This window comes from Eptesicus fuscus, chromosome 3 (genome assembly GCF_027574615.1).
Source record: "Eptesicus fuscus isolate TK198812 chromosome 3, DD_ASM_mEF_20220401, whole genome shotgun sequence".
Taxonomy (NCBI): Eukaryota; Metazoa; Chordata; class Mammalia; order Chiroptera; family Vespertilionidae; genus Eptesicus; species Eptesicus fuscus.
In genome coordinates, this window is record NC_072475.1 from 42,298,269 (window position 1) to 42,324,343 (window position 26,075).

A 26,075-nucleotide genomic window follows, 5' to 3' on the forward strand; every position below is an offset into this window, starting at 1 on the left:
ATTTTCCTCTGAGTCTACAGTGAGGAGGAAATGATCTGAAGAGTAAGTACTTTGAGAGTCGCAGGGAGAGATCATAAATCCAAATCTGCATTAGGGTGTCTCGATGGAAGTTACTGATGACACTTGGAATAATGCTTGAGTTATTCCAAAAGGCCGAAATGACCTGGTAGCTAAGAAGTAGCCTATAGCCCAGCCTGAGTACACTCCTAGGACCCAAGGTGCCTACAGAATAAGGACTTTGCATGAGAGCAGGTTGGCAAGAAGGAAGAACACGCGATTTGGCGAGCTCTAAGTAAGTACTCCCTTGGATTTGCCTAACTCGGAGCCGAGAGTAAAGCCATGGAAAGCTGCCATCTCTCTGTTGCCACAGGGGGCAGGCAGCATGCCAGAAAGAGCACTTCAGAGTCAAAGTGCCCTTGTTTATATATTTTTAAAAGGCCCCAAATGGAGTCACGTTTGCTAAGCCACACCGAGACTCAGTACCTAACCTAACTGCAGTTTCAGCCTCTTCCAGGAGTGCAATGTTAAATCCCCCAGTCTGGAACTTCCTGATCAACACTAGGGAAGTAACCTGCCTCTTAAGGCCCCCTGTCTTCCCCTAAGAAAAGATGACTTCAACTGAAATAATCCACTTTTTAAATCTCTACTTCCCACCCTCTTTCTGCCCTTCTAGTTGCTAGAAGGGATGCTGTCAGATTCACAAATCACTTGATAAAGCCAATTAGATCTTCAAATTTACACAGTTGAATTTTGTTGTTTAACATTAGTAAGCTGCTTAACTTTTCTGAGCTTCCATTTCCTCAGCTGTAAAAGTAAGGGATAATCATATTTTGCTACAGAACTCTGTTTAAATGACTAAAATAGGATGACATCTATGAAGTGCCTAATCTAGTAATCCTATCTAATAAAGAGGTAATATGCAAAGTGACCATTACTCCAAAACACACAGGATGGCTGCCCCCATATGGACACAAGATGGCCGCCACAAGATGGCCGGCAGGGGAGGGCAGTTTTGGGTGATCAGGCCAGCAAGGGAGGGCAGTTGCGAGGGACCAGGCCAGCAGGGGAGGGCAGTAGGCAGGCAGGCAGGTGAGCAGTTGGGAGCCAGCAGTCCTGGATTGTGAGAGGGCAGTAGGACATCCCTCGAGGGGTCCCAGATTGGAGAGGGTGCCAGCTGGGCTGAGGGATACCCCCCGACCATGCACGAATTTTGTGCACCGGGCCTCTAGTTGGGACATAATAGTTGTTAGTTAATGAGTGAAAAATCAGCAGCCAGGGTACCACGGATCATTTTCAAATGTATACAAGGAGTAATTTCTCTTTCCTGGTTCTTTATTCACTTGTTTATTGAAAAAGGAGCTTCATAAGAAAGTAACCTCACAGGGTGATCTAAACATTAATTTCTAACTGGACAGGTCACGGTGGGTAGTGATGCCCCAGGCCTATAACTTCTTTAGTGGAAGGTTTATCTTTGCCTTAAGCAAGCCTTATTCTTGTGCATCTAGGTTAATAAACCTTTGAAATGCCAGAGTAATCCCTTTTCCCAGACCCCGTAAGCTTAACCACCCTCAAGAGAGCACATTCTCTTGTTAACTGTCATGTAATCTAATCTCTGCCCTGCTTTTTCCCACCTCCATGTAATCTTCCTTATGTTCCCTCCTTAATTCCAAATGTATAAAAGAATCTGCAAACTGACATTCTCCAGAGCATTTAAGATCTTGCTTCCCAGCAATGTCATCAGTTTGGCTCAAATAAATTCATAAAAATTCTCTACAGGTTTGGACGTATTTTACTTTGACAACACACAGAGCCCATATTGTTCTCCCTGTCATGGCCTCATTAATAAGTTCTCATTGACAGAAGTCCTTGGCTCACCAGCCCCACAATCCTGCTCTCCTAGAATAGAATTCGTATGTGAACCAAAGCACAGCAGTCTGGTCATCAGAAAATAGGGCTCTGCCAATAAAACACAGGCACTGAACTCAGCTGAGACCAGTTAGCCCTCAGGAAGGTCATGCCTCCCTTGCTAGAAAGGAGAGATGCATAAATGTCATATAACTCTTACCTCAACTGGGGGCGTCTCTCCCAGCAAGTTATTAAAAATGGTAGCATAATCACCCTTTAGATTCATCAGTTCCTCATGGGTGCCCCTTTCGGTAATACAGCCTTCTTTCATGAAGATCACTTGGTCACAATCAGCCAGGTACTAGAGACAAAGGCAGGGATGACACGGTGTTACTGATATTTGTGCAAATATTCCAATCCCTCATACCTTAGTCTAGCACTTCCCACCTGGGAGCGATTGAGCCCCCCAGGGGACATCTGGCAATATCTGGAGACACTGTTGGTTGTTTAAATTGGAGAGAGGGGTATTACTGGCCATCTAGTGGACAGAGGCCAGGGAGGCCTAGGACAGCCCCCACATCAAAGAGCTATGTGGCCCAATATGTCAGTAGTGCCAAGACTGAGAACCTCTGCTCTACTTTATCGAGATGTAGTACCAAGTACAGTTCCTCCAGTTTTTGACGTAAATCTGGTGGAGCCACAAGAGCCTTGCATTAAGCTTCACCCTGTTACTACACTGAGAAATACACACAATTACTGACTTTCTGTGGCAGGATGGGAGTTAATCCCCAAACCTGACAACGTATGCAAAATAGATGGCAATATTCTTCAGCTGCTCTCCAAAGTGGCAACTTGTCATGGAGTGACAGAGGGAGAAGACCTTGTTTTCCCTGAACAGTTCCTGCTTAAATTAACATAAGGCTTTCCACACTATCTCATACTCAAACTCTATTTTCTACCTACCCCTTCCATCACTTACTGATTTATATGCAGAAGTTAACATGCTCCAAGCATCTCTGATGCAGATAGCCAATCTGGTACAGTGATACAAAAAGCTTTATTGCTATAGTGGGCCAGGCGGCTATTTGCTGAGGAAATGAACACTGATGGTTCCAGGAACTTCTAGACCACAAAGGTACCTAGAAGGACTAAGCCCCCCTTCCTGTCTGATTTCTCAAGACACAGAGGGTGGCCTGGGGAAGGAAGAAAGCACCATACCTGTAGCTGGTGGGTAACAAACAGAACCGTCTTGGGCTTGAGGTGCTTCTGGATAGCACTGTTGAAGATGTGGTTGGCCACATGGGCATCTAAGGCACTGAGGGGGTCATCCAGGATGTAGATGTCCCGGTCACTATATAAGGCTCGGGCAAGGCTGATCCTTTGGCGCTGCCCACCACTCAGGTTGGCTCCTCGCTCGCCAATCTATAGGAGCCCAGAAAGCATAGTGGAGCCGCCAACTCAAGTCCAGAACTGGGTTTAGTGACTACCCCAGTCACCATTCTTCTCCTCCACCCAAAGCGGCATCTTGTACTGAATTCCCAGCCTGGATGAGAGGCCACTATGATCCTCCAGGGCCCACAGTGGGGAGTTGGCCTAGATACCTCCTTCACTCCCACAATCATCTGGTTACTAATCAATCCTCATCTGGCCTCACCACCCCCTGGACACCCTACCAGTCCATTCTCTATGGGCAGAATGAGCTTTCCAAAACATTAAGCTAACCATGAACAACCTTCCTTAAACTCTTCAAAACCCCTGAAGGATAGAATTTAAACAACCAAACTTGGCATACAAAGTAGGTTCCCAGCACCTCTCAGCATCCATTGCCAATCCCCCAGCACACCCTGGGATAGAAGCCCTTAAATTGTGGATATATTATGAACACTCATGACTAATGTCACACCTTCTCCTGTACTATTCCTGCTCATTTTTGGCATCCTCTCCTCTGCAAATCCCCGCCCCCCACCCCCACCCCCCATCTCTTCCTTACTAACACTCAAAAGAAAGGGATTCTTTTTCATCGGCTTGTTTTGAGCCTCATGTGTGGGTGTCCCATCCTCTCCACTTAAGCTTTCTGAGGGTGCAAGTTATTGTCTTATTCCTTTACGTTCCCAACACCCAGAAGTGTCTGCACATGCAGCTGGCACACAAGCACCTGATAAACATCACTAAAAGGACAAGTGAATACATCCATTGTAAAATGGTAACGGGCCCTGTAATTTTAAAAAACCTCGTCCTTAAAAAAACATTCCGTTAATGCAAAGGTTTTCAAACTTGAGCAGGTATCAGAATTACCTGAGGACTTGTAAAAACAGGTGTTTGGGCCCCACCCCTAGAGTTTCTGATTCAGGAGGTCTGGAGTGGGGCCTAATAATTTGCATTTCTAACAAGTTCCCAGTGTCACCGAATGCTGCTGATCTGGGCACCTTGATTTGAGAGCCGGTGAACTAATTAAACCATTCACCAAACCTGGTTTGAGGGATTTACCTGAAGTCAGCTGAAACCTAAGTGCCAGCCCCAAAGACCTCCAGGGCAGCTCATGGGCGATGTCTCAGGACTCAAAAAGCCAGTTTCAAAGACACAGCTCTGGAAACTGCTCCAGGGCAGAGAACCAAAGAAAGGGATTTGTGTTGCGGCCTCTTCCTTTCTAACAGGAGAGGGCTATCTGCAGACTGCATTTGAACAAGGAGGTTGTTAGAATGAGGTTCAAGAAAGAAGCTCAATGTGCACATGCTTGACTCGTGGTTTTAAAAATGAGTAGTGCAGAAAACACGAACTCTGAACCAAAAATGGGATTTTGTTTAAAATCCACCTGAAATATGACATATTTATATGCTTAAAACAGGTAGTGTTGATATGCCAGCCACAAGGCATAAATGCTTTCCTAACATGAAGTACCAGTGAAAGTGAATCTCACTGTGTAGGTTTTTCTCCCACGAATTTAAGATGCACTCCTAGGAGGTGACTCCAGCAGAGCCCTGCCACTCATCTCCCAGGATCCTCTCTGCTACATACACGCCCCCATCGGGAGCAGAAGGCTTGTACCTCAGTCAGATCACTGTTGGGGAGAATGGCCAGGTCAGGCGGCAGGCAGCAGCTGTTCAGCACAGAGTTGTATCTGAAGAACAGAAAGAGACCCAGCATCAGGGACAGGGTTGGAGTTGAGCCTGTGGCTTGGGTGCCTTGTGTCTCACACAGCCTAGACAGAAAGCATGACAGAAACCAAGCATTTCTTGCCTTTCTTCATCAAATTCCTTCCCAAAAAGGATGTTGTCTCTCAGCGTGGCATTGAGGATCCAGGCCTGCTGGGCCACATAAGCCAAGGTTCCACCAACTGCAATGCTGCCCTCTACAAGTGTCATCTAGGGAGACAGACACAATCCAATGGCATCACAATGCAAAACCATCCCCCTAAAGCCAGCAGAACTCCCCACATTCCACAATGAAGTTGAAAGTTTTGGCAGTTTCCTTGGTTGCTTTTTGGACCCAAAACTAGACCCCACCTTTGTTCCACAGAGAGCTTCAACAGCAAAGAAAAATCAAAGGTCTCCCTGCTTATGAGCGATGGGAGCCCAGCCGACCCATGACTTGAACGAACCAACACTTCATTCAGCAACCTATGGGCTACTTTACAACCTTTCTTTCTAAATGCAAACGGTTTTAATTAAGGGAGGCACAAGTGGAAGGCCCTTTCAGAATCCCCTGGGGAGGATGCTGTAAGGATTTACAGCCTCAATTTTAGGGCAGGCCAACTCATCTACAGAATTATTCCAGGCTATTAGCTAGATCAGCTGCTTCTGTAAAATGAGGATCAAAGGGGGGAAAAAATCCAGTTCGACATCAACTAGTATTACCGAGTATCCATACAACGATGGTGAACCCTCCCCTCCAACATGAAGAAACTACATGATGACCTGTTCACTTGGAATTGTTTTCAGTCATGGTAATTGATATGAATTGATTTATCCATTTTACCGTCTTTCAGGGCTCCTTTTGGGACTGATCATTGACAATTTGTCTTGGGTGAGGGATGCTATAACTTGGAACAAAGTTTCATTGACCAGTCTGTGTAGTCCTTGCACATAAAGCTTGTCCTCTCAAACACTGTAATATACAGTGTCCACATACAGGTGATCACTAAGCTCCCTTCAGACACAATGCTGTGAAGGGGTGGGAATGTAGTGGGGAATGGGGGTGGGGGGTGTAGGGGGGGCAGGGAGATGCGAATGAAGGGTTCATTTTGTTTCTACTTTTCCTGATCCTCTCTAGGAAATAAATTCAGTTTTTCTGAGGCCTTTGCTAAGCAAAGTCCAGAGAAAAAAAGCAAAAAAATGCCAAGGACAATAACAAAATCTTACCTGGCCTAAAATGGCTGAGATAAGAGAGGTTTTTCCACTTCCCACACTGCCACAGATTCCAACCAGTTTACCCTGGAAGAAAATACAGAGTGAGAGGGAAGGTCATTCAAGGACTACTGACCACTCACCTCCAGGGACTTCCTATTTCTTTGAGGAAAAACACATTAACTACAGTCCATTAATATGGAAACTGCCTCCCTGATCACCAAGCAAGTCAAATAACTCTTTTCTCTCTCTCTCTCTCTTTCTCTCTCTCTCTCTTTCTCTCTCTCTCTCTTTCTCTCTCTCTCTCTCTCTCTCTCTCTCTCTCTCTCTCTCTCACACACACACACACACACACACACACACACACACACATATTTTAAAGTGACTTGAATGCCCTCCAAACAACCACTAGTTATTTCCAGTGGTCTCACCTAGAACCATCTCCCTGTCTTGGTCGTGGCTTTCAAGAGCTGGGAGCTTTTCATTCTCCCTGCAGTCTAGCTCTGGGTCTGTGTGACGTACTTCTAGTTAGTTGCTAACTTGATAAACACATTAGAACCCAGCACTCCCTACTTCCAGTGATGTAGGTAAACATTTCTTTACCACTGCCCTCGGTCCAAGACACCCTAATGTTCTCCTGGGTTAACTGTTCTCCTTGCCTCCTTCGTGTTTCCCTACATACTCTTCTGAATACAGAAGCTAGAATGTTTCTCTCATCTACACTAATAAAAGAGAAACATGCAAATTAACCATTACTCCGCTATGCCAAGCCATGCCCACCAACCAATCAGGAGAGAGTATGCAAATTAACCCAACCAAGATGGCGGCCAGCCATGGAGCTGGAGCAAGCAGGAGGCTTGGGTTGCCCCGGCAATGGAGGAAGCCAAGCTTCCCGCCTGCCCTGGCCGGCCCGGGCCTCCGCTCAAGGCTACAAAGTTTCAATTATAGAAGATAAATAAATCCTAGATACTTGCTTCCAGCTGGCTCTGGCCTCCGCTCAAGGAGGCACTGAAAAAAAAAAAAAGAAAAAGAAATAAAGGAGGGGCTGGGACATTGGGTTGCTGGGGGGTGATCAGGCCAGGATGGGACGGGACAGCAGGGGCCGTTGGGGATAAGCAGACCAGCAGGGGGGCCAGTTGGGGGTGAGTAGGCCATCAGTGGGGGTCAGTTTGGAGTGAGCAGGGAGCAGGGGGACATTTGGGGGCAAGCAGGCCAGCAGGAGGGGCAGTTGGGGGTAATCAGGCTGGCGGGGCGGGGGGGGCGGCATTTGGGAGCAAGCAGGCCGACAGCGGGGGAAAGGTGGGGGTGAGCAGGCCGGCAGGTAGAGTGGTTAGGGGCAATCAGGCAGGGGAGCGGCTGGAGCCAGCAGTCCTGGATAATGAGAGGGATGTCCGACTGCCGGTTTAGGCCTGATCCCTGTAAATCGGCAGTAGGACATTCTTCAAGGGGTCCCTGATTGGAGAGGGTGCAGGCTAGGCTGAGGAACAGCAACCCCCCGCCCCCGTGCACAAATTTGGTGCACCGGGCCACTAGTGTATATATATATATATATATATATATTTCCTCAAATATATATATGTCAGGTGACATCATTCTTCTGCTCCAAACCCTCAATGGCTTCTCTTTCCACTCAGAGTAAAACCGAAGTCATTACAGGAGGCTCTGCACCTAGCTCCCTGTCTGCCCCTGGCATCTACTACTCTCTCCTTTGCTCACTCTGCCCCAGTAATAGGCCTCAGGGTCTTTGCAGTTTTGTCCTGCCTGGAATGCTCTTCTCCCCCAGATATTCACATGACTCATTCCCTTACCCCCGCAGGTCTTTCCTCAAATATTACTTTTTAAAGGAATCCTTTCCCTCAGGCAACCTATTTACATTGCAACCACCTGCTCCCTGCCCCAGCACTTTCTACCACGTCTTCTTCACAGCCCTTACAACCCTCTGACATACAATATACAGTATTCTCCCCTGTCCATGGTTTCCCTTTCTGTGGTTTTAGTTCCTTGCAGTTAACTGTGGTCCAAAAACATGAAATGGAAAATTCCAGAAATAAACAATCATAAGTTTTAAACAGTGTGGCGCTCTGACCAGTGTAATGAAATCTCATGCAGTCCTGCTCGGTCTTGCCCTGGACACGAGTCATCCCTTTGCAGAGATCTACTCTGTATACACTCCCTGTTCATTAGTCACTTCGACTCTTTCCACATCTCTTTTCATATCAAAATGCTTGTGTTCTCTTATTTTACTTAAAAAGTGCAAGCGTAGTGGTACTGGCAACTTAGATATGTTAAAAAGCAGCTGTAAAGTAAGTGCTTCTTGTAAGTGAAAAGGCAAAAATTCTCAACTTAGTAAGGAAAAATTATATGCAGAGGTTACTAAAATCTATAGTAAGAGCAAATCTTCCATCCTTGAAACTGTGAATAAGGACAAAGAAATTCATGCTAGTTTTGCTGTCCCACCTTAAACTGTAAAAGTTGTGGCCACAAGTGCACGATAAGGGCTTAGTTAAGATGGAAGAGGCATTAAAGTTGTGGATGGAAGACATGAACAGAAAACATATTCTGAATGACAACAAAGTGTTGCGCCAAAAAGCACTGAGCTACATGAAGCCTTCGGCAAGGGATCCCTGAAACAAGGGACACAAGCCATTTCCTGCAAGTAAGGGATGGTTACACAGATTCCAGAATAGGTCTGGGGTGAAAAATAGAAAAATTACTGGAGAGAGACCCACCTAATTCACTTACCTTTTATTTATTAGAGTATAGTGCAAACTGCTGTAGTTAGTTATTATTGTTAGTCTCTTACTGTGCCTAATTTATAAACTAAACGTTATCATAGGTATGAATGCATAGGAAAAAATTACCAGGATTCAGCACTATAGGTGGGTTCAGGGATTTACAGGTTCTTGGAACATATTCTCCACTTGTTTACTGTCTTTGCCACTAGAATGTAAGCTCCAAGAGGGTGGAGGTTTGACTGTTTGGATTTTCCCTGCTAGACCCTAGCCCTGCAACAGTGCCAGCAGAGTTGGTCATGAAAAAATGGCTGTTAAATGAGTGAATGTATAACTACATCTGGGACCCTGTGTATGAAGTAGCCCTCAACATGGTTCTGACTCCCAGTCATATTCTGTACTTTAAAAGCCTTGAACCAGGACTGTCTGTTCCAGCCACTCCCTAAAGGAGGGCTGCTGAGAGACTCCAGTCCTGTGTGCCTGGGCTGTGATATCACACACCACAATGATCCTTTACTTGCGTTAAAAATAAACAATTATAACCGAATTGTCAATAATAATAACAACACTGAGAATTCCTATTATGTTCCAGGTTCTGTGTTGTGACTAGCCTGGGGGTAATGAGAAGCTTACAGAGAGCTATAATAACCAGAACTAATTGTTACAGCTCACATACAACTACAATCAGTAGAAATCTATTCAGGGCACAATCGTGGAAAACCCACTTGAATGTTTCATTTCCTTGCTTATAAAATGAGTATCTCATGAGACTAGTCGTTATTCATTTCTACTGTTAAACATTCCTCTTAGAGGTGGAGCTGGCTAGAATTGCTCATTGATTCAAAACCACTCCTAGCCATAAAATAGAACTTTGCTAAAAGGAATGGCAGCTCCCAGCTCGTGCCACAACAGACACCTGGGAGACAGCCAGGGTGTGGGGAGGCCCAGCGGTTACCTCTTCGATTTCCAGGTCGATGCTGTACAGTGTCCTCTGCAGGCGGAGGCTCCCCAGGGGGACAGGCTTGCCCTCTTCCTCGTCGGGACTGGGCCGCTCGTTGCTGTTCAGGAGGAGGTGGCCCTTCTGCTCTGGCAGCGCCGCCTGATGCTCCGTGCGCTCCAGCTGCCTCACCTTCTCTTTCTTGGCCCTGGCAGCCCTCTTGTCTTTTTTTGTTTTAGGGGTCAGCTTGGGTGAGTTCTGGATACTGGAGTGGGAGGAGTCCCATGCCAAGGTGGCATTTTTCATCTCTATCTTGATGTGAGGACTGGCTGGGTTTTTCTTTATCATGTGAACCTCTTCCATCAGAAACAAACTCTGATAGGAGTTGTGAGAGAGGTGCAAAGATGAGACACTGGATCAAGACCAGGGAGACAAGGCTAGGGCGTACACTCATGTAGCAAAACACATCAGGCTATACAGTGGAAGAAAGCTGAGGGCAAAAGGTAGCTCATTAGTGTAGCCCAGCCTCAGGCCCAGCGAGAGGTCACGGGGGTTGTGGGGACACCCTCAAGGAGGAACAGGACCTTGTCCATGGCCCAACACTCTACACTACCAATTACATGCCACACTAGTTCTTCGTTTTCTACCAGTCTATGTGACCAAAGGGCATTTAACCAGTCCATATGCCGGCCCTTGTTCTCACCCATGAGTTGCTGAGTAGCAGTGGGAAAATGCAAGCAGAAAAACCACAGGGCGTGCTGCTCCCCTACACAGACCCTCATCACTGCTTCCCTTCCAGACCACCCCTGCTCCCCTACACAGACCCTCATCACTGCTTCCCTTCCAGACCACCCCTGCTCCCCTACACAGACCCTCATCACTGCTTCCCTTCCAGACCGCCCCTGCTCCCCTACACAGACCCTCATCACTGCTTCCCTTCCAGACCACCCCTGCTCCCCTACACAGACCCTCATCACTGCTTCCCTTCCAGACCACCCCTGCTCCCCTACACAGACCCTCATCACTGCTTCCCTTCCAGACCGCCCCTGTAGAACCTCAAAGCCTGTGTGCTTCCCTCACCCACAACATGGCACATGTCTGGGGAGAGGCTGAGCTGAGACGGTGCCTAGGCCTAGCTCGCTGAGGTCAGAAAAGGGCCTAAAGTATAATTGACGGTAGAGTACTCCTTCTTGCCAGTAAGTCTCATGCCTTCAGAATCCTGCCTTGGAACTTGTGGAAACTCAAACCACCAAAGGAAGGGACTTGCGTGGAAGTGAAGGTTATTTCCCTCAGAAACATCCTTGGGAAGAGAACACGACTTTCCTCGCTCATCCCCTGAGTCCCACTGAGTTCTGTTGGGGGAAGAAAGCGGGAACACTTCTGAAATCAGATCTGAAACACTGACCGAAATAAATCTCAGCCCAGGACTTCGATGTGCCCATGACTTTGAACCCCCTTCTGACAACACTCTTAAACCAGTGGTCTTCTCTAAAGAATGGTATCCCAGTTGGAGTCCCAATATGATTTTTTTAAAAATCTTTTTCAAATAAAAAAATGTAAAAATAACATTAGAAAGTCTTTATGTTATGTATGTATTTATTTTATTTATTTATTTTTTTTAGAGAAAAGATGACTTTTTAGGGCCAGAACTCTCCACTCAGTTACTGAGAACCCCCGACTATGTTAAGTGTGCAGGTGCCATTAAATGCACCATACAATCCCCTTCCCAAGCTCTTTCTGTTGGATCCGAAACTTCTGAGCCTGCTCTTTTCCTCCCTTAAATTGCCAAATCTCCTTATTCCTATTCCCTAATCTTCCTAGAAGTGGCATGGTTCTAAGTCTCCTAGATTAAAAGAAAACAAAATTAAATTGCCTAGATAAACCTCACACTTAGTCAACCCCAGGTTTCGTCTCTGAAAACAGCTGTTGGTTTCATTTGGTCACAGCCTTCCTAAAAGACTGAGCTAAGAATAACTTGTCCAATATTGTCACCACCTTCACACAGTAAACCAAGTGTTCCCATCATCTCTCCCCTGGAGAGTTACTAAAGGACCTCTTACACCCCAGTGGATTCTGTAGAAACATGCTCATGCAGCTAGTTTGCACTGCTCCTTCCCCACGGTTCCTTCCCACAGGCTCCCTGCAGCCCCGCACTCCTCCCAGGATTTCAGCTTCGGGCCACTCCGCCATGAGGTGCTGAGTCAGAACACTTGAATTTATATCTACTTGGATTTGCACTTGCCAGAACAACAGAATCTTCGAGGTACAGAAACCATGAGCCTTAACTTTACCACAGGACACCGACCATCAAAATACTACTCTTATTGACCAGAAGAATCAACTCAGAATGTATCTGCTAAGCAGAAGAAGGGACTACTCGTAGGGTTGCCAGGTAACATACAGGATGCCTAGTTAAATTCTGATTCCAGATAAACAATGAATAATTTTTTCAGTGTGTCCCATGCAATTATTAAATGGATGTCCCAAGTTTTTATTTGCTAAAGCTGGCAACACTATACTGGTGACAATCTTATCAGGAAAGTCACAAGGTGGCTTCTCGCTACCTTTCTACAGGTTATTATCCTAGAAGGAGGAGAAGGGGGAAGGAGATGGGATAGTGGAGGAGGGAAGAGAGAGAAGGAGGTTGAAAAGGAGGAAACTGCAAGAGAAATATGATAGAAGGGGATTGAAGTCTCATGGGGAATATAATAGAGCTGTGGCTGATTGTGCTTCCTTTATTAACTCTGAAGCTTCCTGGATAGAGGAAAGAGCTATGAGAAAAGCCACCTGCTAATACAAGTTCTCTCTAATAAGTGAAGAGAGCTCTCGAGAAACAAGGAGAGAATAAATCTATACCACAAACTCCTACTTCTTCATCTAAAATGCCACCAAACCCATTCACTAACAAGAAGGTGGGGCACATTTATAGGTGAATCATTTGCTTTCTTCCATGACTGAATATTGTGGGTTCAGCAAAATAAAGCTCTAGTTACCATTAGACCATTTCTCTTTACGTATATGGCTCTGGCTCTCAGCCTGCTAGCAGCCAGGCTGGGGTGAGGGAGGGCAGGGGATGGGGTGCATTCTTAAACAAAACTCACCTAGTTAACCATAAATGAGTAGAATATCATTTGGCAAGTCCTTCATTCTTCTTAAAAGGTAAACCCAATTTGTTTTCTCCTGAACGTTTAAGGTGATGGTATTATCCCCTCAAACACCTGAGCCTCACGCCTTCTAGCCACGAGCACTGCTTGTTTTGATGCAGAAATGCAAGAGCTGCTTTCTGCAGTGACTCTGTCCAAGAATCCCCGCCCACACAGGTGCTGTTCCTTTTCCTTTTTTGAAAGTATTACCCACTTTCAAACATCCACCTCACCCCACCCTCCCAAATATACTTCCCTCTTACATTATTCTGGAGGCAGAAAGGCAGGTCAAGGCATGATCCACAAACCCTACCAGAAAAACCCTGATACTTCTGCATTTCTCAACATGATCTAGTTTTATGACTATCATGTCACTGGAGTTCCTGCATCATGAGTGGCAACCACAGGCCATGAACAGGGAAGTATCAAAAAGGGCTGAGCATGCCCTAGCTGGTTTAGTTCAGTGGATAGAGCATCGGCCTGCAGACCGAAGGGTCCCGGGTTCGATTCTGGTCAAGGGCACATGCCTGGGTTGCTGGCTCGATCCCCAGTAGGGGGTGTGCACGAGGCAGCTGATCAATGATTCTCTCTCATCACTGATGTCTCTCTCTCTCTCTCTCTCTCTCTCTCTCTCTCTCTCTCTCTCTCTCTCTCCCCCTATCCCTTCCTCTCTGAAATCAATAATATATATATTTAAAAAAGGGCTTAGCATATTGACCCATCAAAATGAAGCACTTTGGTAGAGGTAAATGGTAGGTCAAGGTAAGAAAAAGCTGACAGTCTCCTGACAGCTCTGATCCTCTAGGTTTGAATCACTGAAAAGGCCCAGTAAGTTATGACATATATCCATGTCAGGTCCAGGCAGATGGGACTAACTCTGAAGAGAAACACTGAAATCCTGGGAACCCAAACCTAGGTGGGCCATCTACAAAAGGTACAAACTCATTTATCTGAAAAGGTAACTAGCTCCGCCCCGTAAGTCAGTCTTCTCCACTGGCTCCTTCCTTCCCCCCCCCCCCGCTCCCCTCCCCCCGCCCCCAGGCATGGCCCCTTTCTTACCAACTTGCCAAAAGGCTGAAGGTAAACAAAAGCCAAGTGCAGTGAGCCTGTGTGACCCACTGGAATAAAGGTAGGTAGTTTTGTCAGGGACGGGTCTTGACGGGGAGGAGGAGAGGGAGCCCCCTACCTTAAACCTCTCGGCAGCAACCGATCCTTCTGAGAGGGATTTTACTGAGAACGGAGTTACTTTCAAAGCAAAAGTCATGGAACTGAAGACAGTCACCACTGTGAAAGCCTGAGAGGAGGAAGAAAGCAGAAACTGAGCCTTACGAGGCCATACAACCAAAATCCCAGACACCATCCATTTCCCTTCAAGTTCAGCAAGGCTGCAGCTTCACTGTCAAATGCTGGTATGAGACAGACACCTTTTTTAAAGGTAGTTTTTTTTTTTTTTTAAATACATATATATTTTATTGATTTTTTACAGAGAGGAAGGGAGAGAGAGTGTTAGAAACACTGATGAGAGAGAAACATCAATCAGCTGCCTCCTGCACACCCCCTACTGGGGATGTGCCCGCAACCAAGGTACATGCCCTTGACCGGAATCGAACCTGGGACCCTTGAGTCCGAAGGCCAATGCTCTATCCACTGAGCCAAACCGGTTAGGGCTAAAGGTAGTTTTTATGAGATCTTCAATTAAAATTCTCAGTAAATCTGAACCGCAGAGTGATCTGTATTTTCAGAATTAAACCCAAAGTTGAATTGTCAAAACACAGCCCATCCATTCTTTGTGCATTACGGCTGAATCTTCACTCTTCCACTTCTCGGTTTAATCACACAAATGAAAAAAAATGCCTTCTGCCCTAACTAGTTTGGCTCAGTGGATAGAGTGTCAGCCTGCGGGCTGAAAGGTCCCAGGTTCGATTCCAGTCAAGGGCATGTACCTTGGTTGTGGGCACATCCCTGGTAGGAGGTGTGCAGGAGGCAGCTGATCGATGTTTCTCTCTCATCGATGTTTCTAACTCTATCCCTCTCCCTTCCTCTCTGTAAAAAATCAATAAAAATATTTTTTAAAAATGCCTTCTGATTATTGGGGGAACTTCCAAATCCAAAAACAAGAGGATCAGAGCATCTGATTTTCCCAAGCCCTGAGGGCTCACTGACCTGTGATGCTGTGAGATCGAAGCCAAGAGTCAGGTGAACAGAGAATGTTACCACGCTGGCGATCACTATCGCGATGGGAGCCACACCGACGGTGATGCTCTGAAAGTACCCGGCTTTTTCCAATATCCGCCGCTCCTCCGCTCGGATTTCTAAGAACAAAAAGGAAGCCAATCTCTAAAAAGCAAGCTAAAAAAAACAAAAAACCACCCTGCAATATTGCTCCTCTGTCACCAAAAAAGACATGGGAGGTCTTTAGCCACACACAAGATTTAAAACAAAGACTAGGTCACTAGGACTATCAATTCCTATCATTAATGCTGGCACACAGGCCTGAGGTTTGAAATGGATCAAATCACAGGAATGAATCTGACAACAAACAGTACTAGATATCATCACAAGGATCATCTTCTGCCTAAGTCTGATTCTCCTTGCAAATTTCTTCTGTTATAAACACATGAATTATATGTGCAATTGGCAGGTTTGCTTGCTGATCTGGCTGTTGTTTATTTCTTGTCTAGGTACTTACAGAAAAGACAGTACCACAGTAATGGAGAATGAAAAGGAACTACGATCTGCTAGAGTGCCTACTATAAGCTGACACCGAGATAGAGACTTCCACACAAAAAGCAGAAGGATGAGTGAAATACAACTTTCGTAGGCAGAATGGTTTTCTTAAATATTTGCAAAACTGACACCCTTATTCACAGAGCAACCCCAGAGTACTGAGACCGTGACATAGGAAGTATGATAATAAAGTGGTGAGGTATTTTTAAACTTAAAGAAATTTGTTTTGAGATGCTATGCACTGACCTGAAAGGTATGACCACTGCTCAAGACATTGGAAACTAAGTACCTTCAGCTAGCAAATTAGTCATATTGAGAACTACCTTCAGCTAGTAAATTAGTCATATTAAAAAAGATATCCAACTCATTGCTTTAACATTTATCATACACCTTGTCCAAATCTATCCTGAGCAAGAATGCTCTTTTCAAGCCAACACACACAGATGAAGATACCAAAGTCAGGGGCTGAAGGGTGAGTGGAATATCAGAAAGATTACAAAACGATAGACCTGAGAGTCAGAGGGCCCATCAGCGGTCACCCTGCTAACAGCATGCTTGGCAGATGTCCACTTAGCATCCATCTGTTCCATTTTAAGGGCAACAAACTCACTACTTAATGAAGCAGCTTAATCCAATGCTGCACACTTCCGAGTGATCCTGCTCTGGATGGCTTTTCACATAAAAAGCTTAGGAACTGGACATAAGGTTTTTTTTAAAATATATTTTATTGATTTTTTACAGAGAGGAAGGGAGAGGGATAGAGAGTTAGAAACATCGATGAGAGAGAAACATCAATCAGCTGCCTCCTGCACACCCCCTACTGCGGATGTGCCCGCAACCAAGTTACATGCCCTTGACTGGAATCGAACCCGGGACCCTTGAGTCCGCAGGTCGACGCTCTATCCACTGAGCCAAACCGGTCAGGGCAGGTTCCTGAAGGTGTAATCAACAAACCAAGCAGTGAAAATGAAACAGCTTCCTTGATCTGAACACTGTACTTCTATTCAACCTAAAATTGCATTTAACTTTTTAGCTGTATTCAGGTTAGCTTACTCTGAGGTTATGGTCAATTAACAGAGCTTTTATACTAAAATAAAGTTTATGTGTAACTATATCTTTTTTTTTTAAAACTCTAAAGTGTCTTTAAATATATCCCTCTTAAATGTCACCTTTTTTAAAGGCCCACCATTCAACTTTTGTTGAGATCTCTTTGAATGCCCAGTCTATGCTAATTATTCCTCCAAGCTTTGTGGCTTAACAGATAACACATTTATGTCTGCAGTGAATTTATGGATCATGATAGGGCCAGGCACTGAGAATCTCGTGCCTTAACATAAATTAATTGCTTGAAAATATAAAAATAAAACAACAGGCCAGAAACCCCATGAGTGAGTAACAGAGCTAGGTCCAGCCATCGTGACCTCTCGCCCAGCGCTTCTCCCAGCACCCCTTTTCCCCGGGATCTCATGCCTAACTACCTCTGGGGTACATGCACCCACAGAGCACAGAGAGCAGCAGAGCTCTCAGCAGCCACTGGATACTGTTTTCTGTGATGTCCTCATGACCAGACCCAAAAATTATGGGCAGGATGAGAGTATAGACAGGGATCTTTGAAACTGAATGAAATGCATATAGCTAGCTGAATTATTTCATTGGTGGGGAAATCACAGTTTTCTCAGGTCTCAATTTCCTCATTGGTGAGATGAAGTCATGGGTACAGGTCGCTAAGATCCCTATCAGTGTAAAGTTCATCCTATATAATAAAAGGCTAATATACAAATCGACCAAATGGCAGAACGATTGGTCGCTATGACGCACACTGACCTCCAGGGGGCAGACACTCAATGCAGGAGCTGCCCCCTCGTGGTCAATGCACTCTCACAGGGGGAGTGCTGCTCAGCCAGAAACCAGGCTCAAAGCTGGCCAGCACAGCGGCAGTGGTGCTAAGGATGTCCAACTGACAGCTTAGGCCCACGCCCCCAAGAGCTACTGGATTGCAAGAGGGCGCAGGCCGGGCTGAGTACACGAATTTCGTGCATCCGGCCTCTAGTAAGATATTATAAGAACTTAAGTTACTGAGATCCTATGACTTTAAGGTTCCTAGTAGCTAAGGTGATCTGGAAGCAGAGAAACCTGAGTCTTTCTATCATATGCACATATGAAGTCTGTAAACTCACTTTGAACACTTTGAGAAATTGCCTTGACCCAGGCATACATTTTAATATATTTAATGTAGGTGAGAACTTCATTCATTTTCTGAACACGGTCATCTGTAGTAGTTACACATTTTCTCCTGAAATATGCAGTGATCCGTGATGCAAACATCTGAAAGAAAAAAGAGATGTTATGCCAAAATCAGAGCTTATCAAACGTTTAAGAACTGTTTAGTCTCTCTGGGAAATAAATATTTAAGATTATTATAAATAAAACGAGTGTCATGTAGTTGTATTATCTTTAATAAAACTGGTCCTTTAAATTAGAATCAAATATTTAATTCTTATCCCTTTGTAAGGAAGCCAAGACAAATATTTGTTCTCATAGTAATCACAGATATTGAGTGCTGTCAAATGGAAGTAGGAGGACCCTATCAGTACCAACGTGAGACTGAGTGACTCAAACACACTTGTGTTACCTGGGGGCAGGGTGCACCTGCTGGTTTTCTCCTTCACTCAAATTCTCTCTTTTTTAAAATCTCATTAGGACCACTGCTAATGAGGCTCCTATTCAAGCGATACCTTACTTCCCCTCAAGTCCAGATTCTGCCTGTGTGGACTGAGCAATGTCTAGCTCCTTCTAATCTTTTCCAACGTAGAACCAGCTTTGAGGAAATTTCCAATAAGAGATGTGAAACTTCAGTGGTGCCTACTATACATAACCCAACGGAAGTAACTTATCTAACAAGATGCTGCCAAAATACAGCAAGGAGGCTTACTCACCATTGCTGGATAAAAGAGGATAAAAATGGCTGATCCCAGGAAGCCTGTCGGTCCCAGAATAAATACATTATAAATCATGCCCAATATTGCAACAACGGGTCCTCCGGCCAGCAGGCTGCCCGTGGCGACGGCCTCAAACATCCTCTGCCCGTCGTTGGAGCACAGGTTGACGAGCTAGGAGACATGGAGAGCAGTGAGCGGCCCTCTTGTCTCAGGAGGATACAGGACAAAGTGGGGACATAAAGGAACGAAATAGCTCAAGCAGGGAGCTTTCTCTCTGCCCTGAAGCCAAGAACCCTTACTCACCTCCCCCATAGACTTCTCCTTAATAATGCTCTTTAACATAAGGATCTTCTTAAAGGCCATGGTGAGGATGGCCCCCCGCAAGCGGACAGCAGTTCGGTAATTCAATGCCCAAGTCATTGCAATTGACCAGGAGCGCACGATTTCTGTCAGGAGGAGGCCCAGGACTAATAGCAAGCTGTACGTGAGGTTAGAATCTGTGCCCTGGGAGTACTCCAAGAGTTGTTTCACTATGAAGGCCTACAGGGAGAAACACACACCACTGTCAGCATCTGCACAGCACCCACACACCATGCCACAGCTTTATGTTAAGTTAGAGGAGGCAGCTCCATTGTTCAGTGGCCAGCGTATAAGCAGGGAAATACCTCCTTGGAGGACCAAACATCACTGATGCCCTGCCTGCAGTAAGTTCCTCAGGGCGTCTTGCAGGAGGGAGTTCTAACTTGAAAAGTTCTTCCTTAAGGACACCCACAACTGTTACTCTTTCTAATGTAACATAAACCTGCCCATGAGCTGAAATTAATTCTAAACACACAGTCATTAAAAAGTATATATTTGACCTTATTCCAGCAGCTCCACACATTGATACATTTCTTTAAATGAAATTAAGACCTTCGTGGGGGGGCGGGATCATTTCAAATGTGCTTATTTGATAAAAAGGAACAGGGTACCTACAGTTGGACTGGGGAAGAGTGAGAAGTGCATTTGCAAAACATTCCTGAAAATAAACATCCGCAGTTTAATAGCGCAGAAGGGAGCAAACGGAGCAGACTTTCACAAATCCAAAGACCCTCCCGCGGGTCCTCCCCACTCCCCGCTCCCTCCCGAAAACAAAAACATGTTACCTCAGGTAGCACATGTCTAACACCACCTGCAGTGAGGAAGGCAACCAGCCCCCAAGGACCACCAAGTGGTCCAGCTCTGAGGTCCTGCAACGCTGGAGCACACACTCACACAAGGCACATTCAGCAACAGGATGAAATACCAGGAAGTGGGAGGTAATGTACTTTTATTGAAAAAGGAAAAAAAAAGTACCATCTTCAAAGAGCATCTCACAGACACTGTACAACAGGAGGAGCACTGCGGTAATATACATGGGAGCATACAGATTCGAGGTATACAAAGCTAGCCATCTAACAGGTCATCTGGCCGCTGGCCATTGTGTTAGCCACACACGGTGGGAACACAGAATAGAACCATTATCTGTTTCCAGAGTCCGCATTAGTACATCAAGCTGACAGCACTTAATCGGTCAGTGCTCCCGATGCTGCAGGGAGTCTGCAATGGAGTAGATGCTCCAGGAATCAAGACCTTGCTGCTAAGGAAAGAGAATTAAAACAAAACAAAGCCCCAACCTCCCCAAAGAGGTAACTCTACTTAAATCACTGACACTATTGGTTCGCTAGGCTGAGGAATGACTTCTGCTCAGGACAGAATACAAAGATCTAGGCCTCAAGGAAAAACGGGTGGCATCCTTCAGTCTTTTCAAATCCTTGCAGCTAAAATTGATCTTGCCCAAAATGAAACAAAACAAAGCCACAACAAAAGAAAGCCAAACCAATCCCCTACCCAGAAGGACGGGGGAAAAAAACGAACAAGAAACCCTGCCACCCACCTACCCCAGATCCTCCCAGCGACGGGGGCTCTAGCTGGAAACCAGCTCTGAATGACAGACAAAAATGGAGGCCAGGCACAACTGTCCTGAGAAGCTAACGCTGACCCCAGAACCCAGACTCTCTCTGGGTTAATTGGCATTTCTCATTTTTCCTGAGAGGAAAATAATACCAGATGTCCACTAGATCCTAAGAGATCCCCACCAATCAGATTTATGTCAAGTCTCAGTAAATAACCTGATTTAATAAGTAGGAAATTTCAGATTGCAAGAACTATCGTATTCCACCTTTCCCCTCCCTCATTTTTAGGTTTATATCCATTGTGTGGGTCACCACTGCATACAGCTTGGTCTGTTGGTTTACTAGAGAGAAGACTGGCTTCTTTTCCAGTATGTAATCCAAAATGTGGAACCGAGTCGCTGAGTGGCACGGTCAGAACCCCATTTTCCTCACGTGAAGCAACTCAGCAACATGGCGATGCAGTAAAGCATTTTCTCATACACCTCGGCACCTGAAGGAACAGTCTCCAAAGGAAGGCGTGAAAAGACAGCAGGTTGTAGTTTGGGGTTCTTTCTTTCCCATACCTTTTGGGTGCCATTTTTCAGCACCGGTAATAGCGTAACTACCTCCCACAGCAAAGGAGCCGGGGAAGGTAAAAGACATGATGAATGCTTACACTATGCCAAGCTTTCAAAGGGGGAGGGGAGGAGAGGAAACAGCAGAGCAGATTAAAGCATTTCCAACAACACGGTTTTTAAAAACCAGTTACATTTCAAACCATTTTGTATGGGATAAAGAAAAGAAGAGTTTTTCATGGCAAATCCAACCAAAATTATGTTTTAAAAAGTTACAAATTTATCATGTAAATTTAAACAAATTGGGAGAAAATGTGAGACTGTCAGTAGAGCTGTCTGGCTGTGGAAAACATTCCCAGTGAATAAACATTACCTTACCTGAACTCTTGGCGAGAGATTCTGCCCAGCTTGACTCTCTCATTCTGACCGCAGAATACAGCCAATCCTGAAAATTCTAAAGAACAGCTTCTCACTGGTTCCACTACAGAGAGACTCCCCCCAAATCCAGATTCTGACAGCACCAAGCAAGCTGCAGCTGGAGAGAGGTCGGAAGGGTGGAAAACTTACCTCTCTAGAGGCTTTTCACTGTCCTTTCCCCAAAAGGCCCTTGAGCTGAGTTAGCATTCACCAAGAGATAGCTCTGCAGGAGGTAGCCTTCTCTTGCAGATCTACAGGGAGGATGCTAATTCTTTGCACACGCATCATAGGTCAGGCCTGGTCTTTTAAGCTCTTAGTCCAAGGCGGCCACACAAATCAGCTTTGTAAATTCAGCCATTTGGCCCCTCATCTTAGGTGGGGGCCATATCCTTATAGATTCTGGTATTCCACTAACGTTACGGCAACCCTTGGACACACCCTGCACAGAGTGCTGGTCCATGGGCATCACTGAATACTTGGATCACCTTAATCACAGATGTCCAGCCCTGGCTGGCCAGCAGTTTAAAACCAAAATGCAATAACTTGATTGTGTTTCACCTGCTTTGCATATGGCCAGCAAGGGTCAGTGAGGCCCGAGGGGAGATGAGAAATATGCCGTATTTGGGGAGTGGGTTCTTATGTAAATTTCTGTAAGAACAGACTAAGCCAGTTGGAAAGTTGTGCCATATTAGCAAATGTGCAAAAATCTAAAACAGATGTTCCTCAAAAGGATTTAAGCGTGGTTGGAACTAATCTCAAAGCCAGCCTGTTTCTTCAATTTCCAATTGAAAAGAAAGTTATTAGAATTGGAGCTCAAAAAAAAAAAAAAGAAGTAGTATGCATTGTTTACAATTTTAAATCTTTTTGTCAATGAGAGAGACTGTGGACGGGACCATTGCTTTCTCAACTGTTCTAGGACGAATCCCATGAACTAATACAGGCCTTACGGTGCTCTTCCCCAAAGGTAGAGAAGGAAAAGCATGCTGCTTTTTACCTATGTAAGGAAGACTCTCCCAGCTTTCCCTGGCACCTAGGAGAATTTACTAAAGATTAGTGTTTCAGTGAGCTGTGCTTTCAAAGAGAGATGAAGGAATACTCAGATGCTCAAGGGAGTGACTGTAGGCCCCCAAAGTGAACATGCATAGGTAATTGTTTTCCCAAGTAAAAAGTGAAAATCCCCACCATCCATGGAATAATAGTTTTTTGGTGAGAGGAGCCAAACAAGTTCTCGCATTGGCCAAATGTAATCAATAAAGCCTGTACAGCGTGCTACCCAGTTGAAAGAATTCTATGAAGGATCAGAGCAGCCACCAGCCCTGTAGTGAAACAATGACAGAAGCTCTTCTTGGGGGAAGATGGCCCTACGAAAACGTTTGCCATTCTGGTCAATAACGCAATATTCAGTTATACAGTCCCTCTTACTTAAAACTTACACAAAAATGTGTTAGATGGTCAATAAACGGAGATACCCAATACCAGAAAAGGAGTGTTTTTGCTTCAGAAAAGAGGTCAAAACTTTTTTTTAAAGGCATCAAACATTTTTTTTTAAAAAGCAGAAAAACTGTAAATTAGCTTTACCTAATCACCATGCATCTTAGGCACATACTTACCCAACCCATGAACCTCCAGCTTACCCACACATGGGAAATGCACAGTACAGGAGCACTACTGCTCCAATGCCTCAAGGCAAATATGTGGAGAATGGATTTAATCAAAGGCTCAAGTGTAAGGCAACACAGCAGGTGTAAGAAACAGGTGTCCAGAAGACAGGTGAACGTTACTCTTACCTACTCTGCTTCAGTACACACTAGGAGAAAACCACAGTTGCCACCCCAACATTTGCCACACAGTATACAATACAGACCAAACTGAGAATGGACTCCAGGTTACACTCTAAAAACCTCAACAGTCCTCTAGTTTCTTCAGGACTCATTTGCTACAGAACCATCAAACCTGTGACAACTCTGCCTCCAGGTGTTTGGTGTGTCACCGGCACCAGCTCAACAGCCTATGCCACACCAGGCTGCTCTCGCCCACACACAGCACTGAGAGACACACCTTCCCAAACCAAGACTGTCATTTCATGTCCACACACAGCAAAGGAGCACAGTCCTGTGCAGAGCCAGACTCATAGTTTCCCCTCCGCCCCAGGACAGCACGCCAGTTCCATTTCTTATCTGGCAACGCGGCCCCCACATCCTTCCGGCTGCTGACAAGCCTTCTTCTCACTCCAAAATCAATTGTTCCCTTTCCTTCGACCTGGAGGCATCTCTAAGGCTGCTAACTAGCCCAAAGGTGAGCACAACCCCTGCAACAGAACAAGAGCGTTAGAGCTGGCCATGGCCGGGCCCCTGGACACTGTCGGAAAGGATGGTTAGAACTTACTGGTCCACTGAAGCTAGCCAGCTGCATGATCATCAGGCACACGATGGAGAGGATGACCCTGGTGCGGCAGAAGATCCACACAACCCTTCGGAGGGAGGCAGCTTCTGGCCCAACTTCATTCAGCTCTTCTTGCCAGAGTCTCTCTAGTCTTAACAAGGGCACATGTCCTCCGTTACACATCTCCCCAGGGAACATACACACCCTAGCTTCCCTCCTGCCATCACTTTTTGTCTCCAGGCTTTGACACCACTCACAAGAGTCTTTCCTTTCCAAATTATGTACCTAGCCTTCACCTTCTGAAAAAAAAAATACCCTTCCTGAGTGTCTACATATTTACCCCGCACAGGGAGCCTCTCAGGATACAGAAAACACAGATGAGAACAAAAGTCTTTCCTTCCACCCAGAAAGATTATCCCTGCATAGCTTTTGTTTGTGGATAAGGACTTCCTTTCTCAAGGACCCCTAACCCTTTCTGAAGGATCCTGTGGTAAGATGTAGAGTTGTAAACTAGATTTTAATCATGACAATCAGCTACCATAAAAATGTATTCTGTCACAAGGCAGCAACATAATCTCCCTGTAGACTCAGGAAGAGAAGCGGGGCTGAGAGAGAGAGAGAAAGCCTGTGGTTAAAACAGGATTAAAGGTCAAATAGGAGATAAAGCAGAAGAGCAAAGAGAAAGTCATCCCAGCTACCCTCCCTCCACCCTCTAGCCCCGATCTTAAAAGGACAGAGCTGAGGACTTCACACTGCTGGACCCACACCCTTAGCCCAGGCCCTACGCATCCAGTATGTGGGACACCGGGGTGGACCAGCAACGCCTACCTTCTGCAGTTCACATCAGAAGAGTCGTACTTGGACAAAGCCCACACGTTCTCCATGGAGAGCTCTCCCTTCTTGTAGGCCAGGCGGGCCAGGGGAGAAAGCCAGGAATAAGTCATAAAGGAGAAGAGCCCAGCATTGTCCACTGGGTGCTGGTGTCTAAGGAGAGAAAACCCAAAGCACAAAACTGTCAACACACACTGAGAGGCCAGCCGGCAGTTAAAATACGCTGTTTAGTAACACAGAGTTCCGGACTAAAAACGGGGCTCCCCGAGTGGTCTAATCTTCGCCCGCATTTTCAGCACTGCTTTTGGTGCTTCACGGAGAAGTCACCAGGAGAACCTCTTACTTGGAAGTGGTAAGAATGGGCTTCAGAGCATTTAAGCCATGATGGTACTTCCCCTTGGGATGTTCCTCATCCAGGATTCTGAGCTGAGAACGCGGGCAGACATCCAGGGAAAGGCCCCCAGCTCGGGCTGTGGTCTCCAAGGCATCTTGACATTCCAACTGTTTGAGCAGACAGGGAGAGAAGACATCAGAGCATCAGAACATAACAGATCAAACTGCAAGCCAGATTCATCTCGACTGAGACATTCCAAAGGTCAGTGGCCTGGAACGTGCTCGGAGCGGTTCCCCCGTCGGTCTCCGGCTGAGGGGACAGCTCCGCTCGCTGCCGAGCAAGGACAGACGAGCCCCTGGGGGTCATGGGGTGGGAGACTCCATGCTTGCTGACCTCCGAGTCATTTGAGAATCTCTGCGCCCCAGAAGCGGCCAGGTGCACATGCCCGGCGACCGGACGCTGCTGCAGACCCGAGTGCTCCCGCAGCAACCTCGGACCAACCAGCCTCCGTGCACCGGGCGCACCGGGACTTGGCCGAGCCCGCTACCCAGCGAGTTCCGTGGCAGCCACCGCGGAGCTTTGAGCAAATGGCCAAAGGAATTGCTGAGAGGGAATTGACCCACAGGAATTGGGATCAAGAAGACAAAGCCCCACTGGGTCCCGGGTCCGGGTGAGACCGAGAGCCCCTGGATCCGGGTAAGGCCGAACGCCCCTGGGTCCTGGTGAGGCTGGGTCCCAGATCCGGGCGAGGCTGCGTATCCCTGGGTCCGGGTGAGGCCACACGCCCCTGGATCTGGGGGAAGCCACGTGCCCCTGGGTCCAGGTGAGGCTGGGTCCTGGGTCCGGGTGAGGCCGTGCCCCTGGGTCTGGGTGACACCCAGGTCCGGGTGAGGCCGCGTGCCACTGGGTCCGGGTGAGACCATGCGCCCCTGGGTCCGGGTGAGGCTGGGTCCCAGG

General features: G+C 46.2%; 1 protein-coding gene across 4 annotated transcripts in view; it reads right to left on the reverse strand.

The window, feature by feature from the left end:
- The window catches only part of LOC129148560 (ATP-binding cassette sub-family C member 5-like), a 157,716-nt gene that overhangs the window by 92,479 nt on the left and 39,162 nt on the right, over positions 1 to 26,075 (reverse strand). Inside the window, exons 3-16 of one of the 4 annotated variants that reach the window (XM_054713785.1) lie at positions 25,128 to 25,285; positions 24,782 to 24,937; positions 23,957 to 24,104; positions 18,970 to 19,206; positions 18,664 to 18,837; positions 17,905 to 18,052; positions 15,164 to 15,312; positions 14,187 to 14,294; positions 9,876 to 10,232; positions 6,204 to 6,275; positions 5,083 to 5,207; positions 4,891 to 4,963; positions 3,064 to 3,267; positions 2,066 to 2,206 (exon numbers count right to left, since the gene is read on the reverse strand). The exons of 1 other annotated variant lie outside the window; for it this stretch is intronic. In XM_054713785.1, the coding sequence (XP_054569760.1) occupies positions 2,066 to 2,206; positions 3,064 to 3,267; positions 4,891 to 4,963; positions 5,083 to 5,207; positions 6,204 to 6,275; positions 9,876 to 10,232; positions 14,187 to 14,294; positions 15,164 to 15,312; positions 17,905 to 18,052; positions 18,664 to 18,837; positions 18,970 to 19,206; positions 23,957 to 24,104; positions 24,782 to 24,937; positions 25,128 to 25,285 (2,250 nt within the window). Of the gene's footprint in view, positions 1 to 2,065; positions 2,207 to 3,063; positions 3,268 to 4,890; positions 4,964 to 5,082; positions 5,208 to 6,203; positions 6,276 to 9,875; positions 10,233 to 14,186; positions 14,295 to 15,163; positions 15,313 to 17,904; positions 18,053 to 18,663; positions 18,838 to 18,969; positions 19,207 to 20,131; positions 20,285 to 23,717; positions 23,880 to 23,956; positions 24,105 to 24,781; positions 24,938 to 25,127; positions 25,286 to 26,075 lie in introns of those variants that run through there. 2 more of the 4 variants (XM_054713788.1, XM_054713789.1) reach the window with 2 other exon arrangements.